General features: G+C 32.4%; 1 protein-coding gene across 1 annotated transcript; it reads left to right on the forward strand.

The window, feature by feature from the left end:
• The first annotated feature begins 4,469 nt into the window (after positions 1-4,469).
• LOC139859071 (uncharacterized) lies at positions 4,470-4,874 on the forward strand. The gene has a single exon (XM_071847889.1). It carries the CDS (start codon positions 4,470-4,472, stop codon positions 4,872-4,874), a length of 405 nt encoding a protein of 134 aa, XP_071703990.1.
• The last annotated feature ends 7,678 nt before the right edge of the window (positions 4,875-12,552 follow it).

Consider the following 12,552-nt stretch of genomic DNA (forward strand, 5'->3'; position numbering starts at 1 on the left):
TGAGATAATACTTGTTTATTGTTTTACATATTGGAATCAAGTACTTACAACTATATTCTATGTTGAATAACAAAGGTCAATTTAGAAAGTTCGATTTTGATATCGTTAATTACCGGTTTGGTAAACGCGAATATTATGAATAGATCTATTTAAGGATGACTCCTCACATCAGGATAGGCCTACTAGGCTATCGAATGCATAACCTTCGACCATATGCACTTAGACCTTAAGTGATACTTGTTTTCGGGTACTTTTACGTTAACATTCGATATCGAAAGCTCATGGACTAGAATATCTTTTAAACTATTTTATACATGTAATCTTGATGTCCATTAACTATACATTATAACTAAACCTATGAACTCACCAATATTTATATTGATGTTATTAAGTATTTATCTCAGGTACTTAGCTTTTAGAGCACTTTCAGGTCGGGCATCGTGGAAGTTTTAAAAATGTCTTTTATTAAATCTAGTGTTGATAGGCTAGATTTTGATGTATTTGTATTTGTACTTTTTATGTACTTGTATTTTGTAACCACGATGTACCAAAACTAAAAACAGAGACCGTGATGTAATAATATTTATGTTTCCGCTGCTATGTTGACTATAACCTGGGACATTATGTTAAAGTTCACACCACATCTTGGGAAATCGAGACGGGGGTCGTGACAGACATGGTATCAGAGCTTGGGTTATAGGGAATGTGGTCAGCATTAGTGTGTCTAGACCTGACTAATTGCATTAGTGTGTCCCGCCTATAACCGAGTCAAGAATTTTTCCGTTCTCTACCATTTTTCGAGTCATATATTATTACTTTTACTCGTCGAAAATTCTATAGGCTAACTTTTATGTGTTGTGTGTGTTAAGATGGCTTCGTCTAGTTCTATGGGATCCAACACCGTGACTGCAGCTATCATTGTTAGTGATGATTCTGACGACAATTCTAATAGGAACGAGTTTGAGATGTATCAACCATTCTGGCGACAATGGATATGGGTTAGGGAAATTCTAGGTAGATGGAACCAACAAGAAGGAATCCCTTATAATGAACATAATTTGCCTCTGACTATTAATGGTAGGGATGGATTAATGGGTCAATCACAACAGGACACGATTTATACCTTGTTTACTAGGATGTTTAGGCATGAGAGACGCATCGAAGGACTTCAAGGGATGGTTGATTATTTATATATTCAGGAGAACCAGGATGGTAACTATTCCCATTTTAATGAGATCGAGGGTGTTCAGTGTACACAGCAGGAGGAGATTGAGTTGTTAAAGCATTGTGTTGATGATTTATCGGCTAGGAATCGTGATCTTGTGGAGCAAGCTACTTGTTTGAACATCCGTTTGAACGAAGTGATTTCGGTGGTTAACACCGTTACACCACCTTAGACTCATCGTTTGTGATTAGGAGTGTTTATTTTCTAGCTTACACTCTTAAGATGTTCTTATTTCGGATATTATAGGTTAAGTAACTAATGTAATAGTTGTTTATATGTATGAAAGGAACTAACGGGTAGGTTAGATACCCAAATTTTGTAATATTGAAAAGCCTATCTTAATCGATAACTTTTATATTAGGATTGCTTGAGTTCATTTTCATATTATGAACAACTTTATATATGTTACTTATAATATCTCAAAAATTTGAATTATCTTTCTTTGTTAGAAAAATGCCTCTGAAGAGAAATCTAAACACGGGAATGAGTGCCACTCAGATTGAGGAGATGGTAACTCAAAGAGTAGCCGAAGCAGTTGCTAACGCTGAAGCGGGACGTGTAGCAAATACCACGAACAAAAGGAGACCCGAAGTGGCAAACGTTCAGCAGCGATGCAATTACAATCCATTTATGGGTTGCAAGCCCCAGAGTTTTTCAGGAACGAAAGGACCCATAGGGTTAATGAGATGGCTTGAAAAACTAGAATCGGTATTCAAAATCAGTGAGTGCACAGACAATGATCGAGTGAAGTTCGCATCATGTACTCTTTTGGATGGAGCCTTAACCTGGTGGAATTCTTTTGCCAAGTCTATGGGTATTGATGTTGCATATAATACGCCATGGAAAGAACTCAAGAAGCAAATGATTGATGAGTATTGCCCAAGGAATGAGATTCAAAGGCTAGAAACTGAGTTGTGAAACTTAAAGTTACAAGGAACGGATATCTCAGGATATACTAATCGATTTCTTGAGTTAGCTTTAATGTGCCCAACCATGGTCACTCCCGAATACAATAGAGTTGAGAGATATATTTGGGGTCTGTCAGAAGACATTCAAGGAAATGTTATGTCGTCTAAACCTGAAACGATCCAGAGTGCTATTCGTATAGCGCATGATTTGATGGCACAAGTAGTGCAACGTCAACCAATTAATGCTAAGACGGATGTGAAGGTTACGACTGAGAAGCGTAAATGGGATTGAAACCAAGAAGGTAATTCCAAGAAGCAAGGAACTGCCAAGGTTGAGAGTTCGAATAGCAAGTATGCAGGAAAGAAACCCTACTGCAGCAGGTGCACGAAACATCATTTCGGTGTTTGTACTGTAGTTTGTGAGCGATGCAAGAAGCAAGGACATCTCTCAAAAGATTGTAGATTTCGTTTATCAGGGAATGATATGAACGATAAGAACAATCAGAATGTTTGCTTTGGATGTGGTCAAGCAGGGCATTTCAAGAAAGAATGTCCTAAGGATAAGAAGGGTGAAACGGCTAAGGGCCGAGCTTTTCAGATCACAACGAAGGAAGCTCGTGAGGACCCAGAGTTAGTCACGGGTACGTTCCTCCTCGATAATCATTTAGCATCTATTCTATTCGATACCAGCGCTGATAAAAGTTTTATAGCTAAGGATTTTAGTGTTGTGATAAATAGGACTTTAACTGCCTTAGATACTAGATATGCTGTAGAATTGGCAAACGGTAAGTTGATAAAAGTAGATAAGATTATGCGAGGTTGTGCCTTAAATCTGGCAAACAATCTGTTCGAGGTTGTATAATGCCCATTGAGTTAGAAAGTTTCGATGTTGTTATTGGTATGGACTGGTTGTCTAAGAATAGTGCGGACATTAATTGTGCGGAAAAGTCTATTCGTATACCTCTTGAGAATGGTGAGAACTTAGTCATCCAAGGATATAAGAGCAAGGTAAACCTTAATATTATTTCCTGTATGAGAGCTCGAAGGTATTTAAAGAAGGGATATCCTTCCATTCTTGCGCACGTAAAAGAACTCAAAACCAAAGAGGTTGGATTGGAGGATGTTCCAGCCAGAAGATTTTCCAGGACTACCTCCGCATAGACAAGTCAAATTCCAGATGGATTTAATTCCAGGAGCCACACCAGTTGCCAAATCGCCTTATCGATTAGCTCCTTCTGAACTTCAAGAAATATCAAATCAACTCCAAGAACTATTAGATAAAGGATTCATTCGACCTAGTATTTCTCTGTGGGGTGCTCCAATCTTGTTTGTCAAGAAGAAGAACGGATCTTTCAGAATGTGCATTGACTATCGAGAGCTGAATAAGCTTACAGTCAAGAATCGTTACCCGTAACCAAGGATAGATGATCTATTTGACCAATTGCAAGGGTCAAGTGTTTATTCCAAGATCGACCTCAGATCAGGGTACCATAAATTGAGAGTCAAAGAGGACGATGTGCCTAAGACAGTGTTCAGAACACGCTATGGCCATTATGAATTTTTGGTAATGCCGTTTGGTTTAACCAACGCCCCTGCAGTATTTATGGATCTGATGAATAGAGTATGCAAGCCCTATCTAGATAAATTCATCATAGTGTTTATCGATGATATTTTGATCTACCCCAAGAATAAAGAAGAGCACGAGAAACATTTGAGATTAGTCTTGCAACTTTTGGAAAAAGAGCAGTTATATGCTAAATTTTCAAAGTGTGGTTTTTGGGTCGATTCAGTCCAATTTTTGGGTCATGTGGTTAAAAGAGAAGGTATCTATGTTGATCATACCAAGATTGAGGCTATTAAGAATTGGGAAGTACCTAAGAACCTATCTCAAATTCGTCAATTCCTAGGACTTACTGGATATTATAGAAGATTTATTCAGAATTTCTCCAAGATAGCAAGACCGTTAAATGTGTTAACGCACAAGGATAAGAAATTTGAATGGTCCTTAGCACAGGAATCTGCTTTTCAAAATGTTGAAACAGAAGTTGACAACCGCACCTATACTATCACTACCGGAAGGAAATGAAGATTTTCTGGTTTATTGTGATGCATCTCGACAAGGGTTAGGAAGGGTTTTAATGCAACGACAGAAGGTCATTGCGTATGCATCGCGTCAACTGAAGAACCATGAGCATAATTATACAACTCATGATTTGGAGTTAGGAGCAGTTGTGTTTGCGTTGAAAATATAGAGACACTATTTATATGGGACCAAGTGTTCCATATATACAGATCACAAGAGTCTTCAGCATATTTTCAATCATAAATAGTTAAACATGCGACAAAGACGTTGGGTGGAGCTTATAAATGATTACGGTTGTGATATTCGATATCATCCAGGGAAAGCGAACATTGTAGCCGTTGCATTGAGTCGCAAAGAAAGGGTTAAACCTCTAAGAGTTAGGTCATTGAATATGACTATTCAGACAAACCTTGTGTCTCGTATTCAAAATGCACAATTGGAAGTTATGAAGGAAGAGAACGTGAAGAAAGAAGGAATTAGTGATAAGGATAAGAACTTTAAAGTTAAGATTGACGGAACCCGATATTTTGCAAACAGAATTTGGATTCCGAAGATTGGTGGATTGAGAGAGATTGTGATGGATGAAGCACACAAGACGAGATATTCAATTCATCCAGGGTCTGGAAAAATGTACCATGACCTAAAGGAATTCTATTAGTGGCCAAACATGAAGGCTGAGATTGCAACTTATGTTGGGAAGTGCTTGACATGTTCGAAGGTCAAGGCCGAAAATCAAAAACCATCAGGGTTATTGTAGCAACATGAGATTCCCGAATGGAAATGGGAAAGAATTATGATGGATTTCATTACGAAATTACCGAAGACTGTGAAGGGTTATGACACTATTTAGGTAATACTGGATCGAATTACGAAATCTGCACATTTCTTACCAATGAAAGAAACTGACAAGATGGAAAACTTGGCAGAATTGTATATCAAGGAGATTGTCTCTAGGCATGGAGTTACAATTTCTATTATCTCTGACCGAGATAGCAGATTTACGTCAAGATTTTGGCAATCTTTGCCAAAAGCTCTAGGTTCTCGTTTGGACATGAGTACGACTTATCATCCTCAAACCGATGGGCAGAGTGAGAGAACTATTCTGACGTTTGAAGACAAGCTCCGAGCATGTGTAATTGATTTTGGAAGTGTGACGACCAGGAAAATTTCGACTAATTTTAAACCAAACTCTCGATATGATTTAATATTTTTGACACGATAAGGAATGTCTGTTAGGTTGAGTGTCAAAAATTTTGAACTATTTCATACATTCAATTGACCTTCGACCATTCCCGACGATTCACGAACAACTATTTGTAAATATATATATATATATATATATATATATATATATGTATATATATATATATATATGTATATATATATATATATATGTATATATATATATATATGTATATATATATATATATGTATATATATATATATATATATATATATATATATATATATATATATATATATATATATATATATATATATATATAGGGTAGTGATCCTGTGAGAATGTTCTCATATTATATATTGGTGAGAACAATTTTGAGCCACACATTTAATCATTCAAAATTAGTTACAAAATGTAAAATAAGGGTACAAGAGGGATTTTCCTTCATCCCCTATAAACTGACTTCCATGATTGATGCAAAAAAGTTCAAAAGATTGAATTCAGTTATTTATTATGCATTTTATTCAAGTTACGTACTGGATGTAAGTATTCATTTAGAAATCCATTTGTACAAAATAACATGTTCATTATAAATTATAAGCATCCTAAAAAATTATTGGATCATTATCTCGAAACATTATAATTCATCCCGAAACATTATAATCGAAGTGGATATATGTATATATCATATATGGAATAATTATCAGTTGTTGTGGTCAGTTTCCACGTTGATCGAAAATGGTGGAAATTTATGAACTATACACATGGATTTTATAATTATAATTACTATTATTATAGATAGATTGAAGATAGTAAATGATGATGATGATCAGAGGATGCAATGTGTTTGAATGCATCATATAATTTTGGATGATTACAATAATGAAGATGAAATGGCATGCATATATCATGGAAAAAGGATGCAAATATATACTCTACATCTGCTAATTTGTGAAATTCAATTTGTTTTATTTAATATTAAATTGATTAATGGAAAGCATGTTGATTGTGGATGCAACACCGACGCAGCAATCTTCAAAACTTTTTGAATCTTCCACAAGGATTTGGTTTCAAAATTTTGTAAACAAAAAATGTTTAGGTTCATTAACTAGGTACATATAATCGATGCCTTATATACAATTTTCAAGCTGATAAAATCTTATAGTGGAAGATTGATAGTTGAAGTTTGTTGGGAGATAAAAATGGAAGAGAGATGTAACCGTAATTCCAATAATGACCTTTAATTATTTTTTAGTTTCATTTAATTAATTATTTAATAAATTAATGTTCTAATAAATGAGTGGTCCACAATTGTTCTCACCAATATTTAAAATGAGAATGTTTTCATTTGAATACATTTATATATATATATATATATATATATATATATATATATAATAATCTGAAATATTATTTGAAATATTATTTGAAATAATATATGATTTAATTGTTGAAAATAAATATGTAAAATAATATGCAATGTAATGAAAACTATATATATATATATATATATATATATATATATATATATATATATATATATATATATATATATAGATATATAAATATAAATATTTCGTGTAAATATATAAAAATATATTAAATTTAATTGTTTAAAAATATATAATATATTTATTTTAGAAGTTAAACTTGTTATTTAAAAATGTTTATATATAGAAAAAGAATATATTGAAAATAAATGATTTCGAGCCTAATTAGTAAACGTCAGTAGCACTCGGTTGACATTTTGTTAGTTTTAACATAGATATAATATATGTTCATGAAGGATTAAAATAAAAGTTGAACTGTAAATCGATTACGAAGATTTTTGGTTTAATAAAAATATTTTTTACCTTTTTAGTTTAAGTATAAGTACTCCGAACATATTAATTGGAACATAAAATAAATAATTATCGAACCTTTTTGATCAGGTTTCAAACAGTTAATGACTAAAATAATTAAATATATTTAACCTAAAAATTTAGAATTTTTAGAAACACTTTTATACACTAACTGTTTAACAATGGACACGATATATTACCCCGTGATAACTGTCGGCAGAGTGTAATAGTTATTTGATCCGTGAAGTTGAAATTAATAAAAAAACTTACTGTTTCTATTTCTATATCTAACTAATATCTTTACATATATATCTATATAAGCTTATATGTATATGATAGAAGAGAGGAATCACACACACACACACACCACACTACTTGATCATCTCCTATTCTTCCTCCTGCAATTTCATTAACCACGATCAACGGCTACCATGAACACACTCCCTCACTCACCGAGGCACCATCTCCACGACACCATGATCCCACATTCACCCTCCACCTTCATCCACCACCGAGCACCCATCGTTGATCACCTACACTTTCCTCTCTCTCTCTTCTCTCTCATGTTGAAACCACCATAACCGTCATTGTTACAGCTACTATTTTGTTTCGTCATTTCACTGCTCGAATGTTGCTGCTATACCTGCTATGTTACAACCGTAAGCCACCCAATACTCTCTAATTACTGCTGCTACTTTGTTTTCTGTTTTGGCCGAGAACCACCCAAGAAAAACAACCACCACATACGCTGCTGCTACTTTGTTCACTGCTCGTATTCCTGTTTCTGGTACAGTAACATAGATGTACAATGATGATGTGATGATTAGAGGATGATGATGAGGTTATGGAAATTAAGGATGTTATGATTGTATGTTAGTAATTAGGATGAGCAGTCGATAATGACTTGATGATGCAATAAAGATGATGCAGTTATTGTTTGTGTTCCCGGTCGAACCATAGTACCCACAAATCCATCGATTAATCTAGTTAAGACATGATATTGGGCCGTAAACTCTAATTTGATATTGGGCCGTAAACTTTAATCTGATAATGGGCCGTGTATATGATGTTCGGCCAAGCCTAGGTTGGTTATTGGACTTGAAACAGAAAATACGGTATACATATATATAGGATATAGATAAATTCAGAAAAACATTAGTGGTTCAATGGTTTAGAGGTTGGTTTGGGAAGCGAGAGGTCGCTTGGTCGAGTCCGGGAAATGGCGTTTTATTTTTAATGCTCTTTTCTTCAAAGGTTGTGCTCTTTTATTATTATTGATATTATTAGGATTATTATTATTATTATTATTATTATTATTATTATTATTATTATTATTATTATTATTATTATTATTATTATTATTATTATCACAACTATTATTATTATTATTATTATTATTATTATTATTATTATTATTATTAAAAAATAAGTATTATTAGTATTGTTATTATTAAAATTATTATCGTAGTAGAAAAACTAATATTTTTAAAGTTATCATTATTATTAGTATTATTATTATCATTAGTATTAACACGATTCTAAGGTTATTATTATTATTAACATTAATATTATTATTATAATTAGAAATATTATTAGTAGTATCATTATTATAATAATTATCACTTTTATTAAAACTATCATTTTATATTAAAATTATCATTTCTCGTATTATTATTATTATTATCATTATCATTCTTATTAGTAATATCATTTTTATTATCATACTTATTTAAAGTATCATTATTATTAAAATTCTCATAATCATTAAGACTACAATTTCTATTAAAATTATCATTTTCATTATTATTATTATTATTCTTATATTATAACAAATAAAGATTTTTTTTACATAAAATATATTCATGTTACCTATAATTATATATTAAACATATTAATATTTTTTTTAGAAAATAAACATATATATAGTATATAATTTAAGATATAATACATAGACAAAATTTAGTACAAATTCTATATAAACTACAACACTAATTATATAAATATTATATAATTAATAGATATAATTATTTGATTACCATTATATGTGTTAATATATATATATATATATGATATAGGTTCGTGAATCCGAGGTCAACCCTGCATTGTTCAGTTTCGTCGTATAAATATTTTTACTACAAAATATTGTATCGTGAGTTTCATATGATCTCTTTTACTCTTTACATTTTTGGGCTGAGAATACATGCGCTGCTTTATAACTGTTTTATTAAATGTCTTTACAATCTATATTTTGAACTGAGAATACATGAGATACTTTTATAAATGTTTGACGAGATAGACACAAGAAAAATATTCCTCGAATGAATTATTATACAGATAGAAGTTCTGTAGGTTATTATTGAATTAGTTGCACGTTATAATTACCACTAATTGATGTGAATATTTTCCCCTGATTATTATAGCTTGGTAACCTAAGAATTAGGAAACGGGTATGGCCCCTAATTCACGCGAATTCTAAAGGTAGCTACCGGGTTTAACACCCCCACCCAGAATGTTACTAGACGGAAGAGCTAGTGGGCGTGGTGTTTAGTACTTCGAGGTTTATATATCTATTATAGACTGAAAGTTCTGTTTATTTTGGGGATATTTATGATGCGCATTAAATGTTAAGGTCAGTTACCAAGCAAAGAAAGCAAAACGAATGTTATATATCGAGAGAATGATTTTTATTCACAGGTTATGTGTATGATATTTTGTACACGAGATATGTGTACGGTTATAAAGAATTGTTGAAAAGTGGTTTTGTACGCGAGATATGTGTACTGTATTTAAAAGAAATCGCATGTACATTACAGGTGGGTATAGGATTCGGGCCCATTTTTATCATGCAGTATTTAAATCTTGTGGTCTATCAAAATTTCAAATTTTTATTGTTTTATGATAAACTTATGAACTTAACAACCTTTTGGTTGACACTTTAAAGCATGTTTATTCTCAGGTATTAAAGAAATCTTCCGCTGTGCATTTACTCATTTTAGAGATATTACTTAGAGTCATTCATGACATATTTCAAAAGATGTTGCATTCGATTCGTTGAGTTCAACAAGATTATTATTAAGACAGCTATAGTTTGAATATATTAGGAAATGGTATGCATGCCTGTCAACTTTCGATGAAATGAAAGTTTGTCTTTTAAAAACGAATGCAATGTTTGTAAAATGTATCATATAGAGGTCATATACATCACAATGAAATCAATTATTATGTAACTTTTATAATCGATATGAATGGGGCATTCCAGTTGGTATCGGAGCGGTGGTCTTAGCGAACCAGGTCTTGCATTAGTGTGTCTAATAGATAGTCGTTAGAATACATTAGTGAGTCTGGACTTTGACCTTAACTGCATGTCAAAAAGGTTTGCTTATCATTTCTTGTCGAAAATTACCTGCTTATCATTCTTAGGGAATTACATGCTTAATGTTCTTAGTCTAAACACCTTTTACTGCATCGACTACATGAATAGTGTATAGACAAAATTTATATCTTAGCGTATCTGTTACTGTTACCTTTGCCTGACAGCTTTCGATATTTTCTCCATAACCTGCGGAATCTTTGTGCTATATATAAGTATTCTATGTAGTTAGAATATCATCCGATAGTCGAAAATCATTTCATATCGAAAAATCCTTTATTCATCCGTACGAAATGGAACTCGCCACTAGTTCAAGTTCTTCGGAATCCGACAGCTATTCCGACATGGATGTTCACCTAAGCTCCGAAAACAGCGTCACCGGAATGAATCAACCAATCAGCCATCATCAATTCTGAACGAATTAGGGATGAGTTCGTAGTCGACTTAATCAATGGAGACGAGAAGAAGGTGATCCTTTCCACCAACCGAATTCACCTCTTGGTGAAGAACCTGAAGCACTTACCGACGAACCTGTCCGAAACACCATATTTCAAGAAAACCCTCATTTCCATGATATCTCGCAATGATTATATGATATCCAAAATTCTCAACCTTATTCATCCGCTTGTTCCAACCGCCAATCATCCCGGAGTAATAAAAGAAGTCAACGAGCTTCGCGCTCGAGTAGTGACTTTAGAGAATGTGATGCACAATTTTCAAGCATCACAAGCAACATTGACAACACCACCAACATCGACATTAATACCACCAACAACCACATCAGCACCGCAAACCTCAACTTCACAATCTGTCCCACGAGCATCAACTTTTTACGCACCATAGATACCAAAGAGTACTAATAAAAATCAACGATGAAGTATTGATTTATAACTTTATTGGAGAAATATTAAGCGGTGATTATGTAATCTCTAAAGTTTTAGAGATTATTCATTCTAATTCCAACCGAAAACTAAATAGTTTAATATTATATTAACTCATTAAATCCATGATTACATCTGAAGAAAATATATATGTATGTATATTTTCATAAAGATTGTAATTAAAAATTCTTTTGTACAAAGTGTTAATGATGAGAATATTTTAACGGGTAGGTAATACTCGAGGAATATTTGGGTTTCACATTAATAAGTTACACTGTACATTCTTTCAATCTGATTCAACAGTCATTTACTATCCTACTTACATCCACGGATATATGTATCCGTTCATCGCAGAATAACCATTTTCATTCAATTTTATATTTGGATTTTGACCTATCAGAATTCAACAAGTGGCATAATGAAGAAAACATTGGACAAAATAAAATTGTTAGAAACAAATAAATTAACTATGAGAAAATTTTGTTAAGAATCCACGCTAACTGTTCCTAGCTAACTGTTAATTCCTTATTACATTATCGCAATTTATTTATCACAATTTATTTATCGCAATTTTAATTCTCGCAATTTCATTTATCGTCATTTAATTTTTGTTATTTATTTTACGCACTTTAAATATCGTCGGATAAATCGGGACACGTATACAATGTTTTGACATATCATATTGACGTCATCTATATATATTATTTGGAATAACCGTAAGTCACTCTATATGCGGAATGCTCGAGTTAGCATATAAAGGGTCGAGGTTGATTCTAAAATAATATATATACTTTGAGTTATGATCGAGTCTGAGACATGTATACAATGGGTCACGATACGTATTAATTAATTCGAATATTATATATTAAACTATATATAAATTATTGAACTACTAACTGTGGACTACTAACTGTGGACTACTAACATTAGACAATTAAAATGAATTAAAATATTGATTATAACATATGAAACTAAACATTCCTTCAAGTTTGCCACTTGATTTTATCTTAAACCTCATTTGTATCTTGACGATTACAATCTGCGTTCAAACCTTTCATGAT

Source organism: Rutidosis leptorrhynchoides, chromosome 7, assembly GCF_046630445.1.
Source record: "Rutidosis leptorrhynchoides isolate AG116_Rl617_1_P2 chromosome 7, CSIRO_AGI_Rlap_v1, whole genome shotgun sequence".
Taxonomy (NCBI): domain Eukaryota; kingdom Viridiplantae; phylum Streptophyta; class Magnoliopsida; order Asterales; family Asteraceae; genus Rutidosis; species Rutidosis leptorrhynchoides.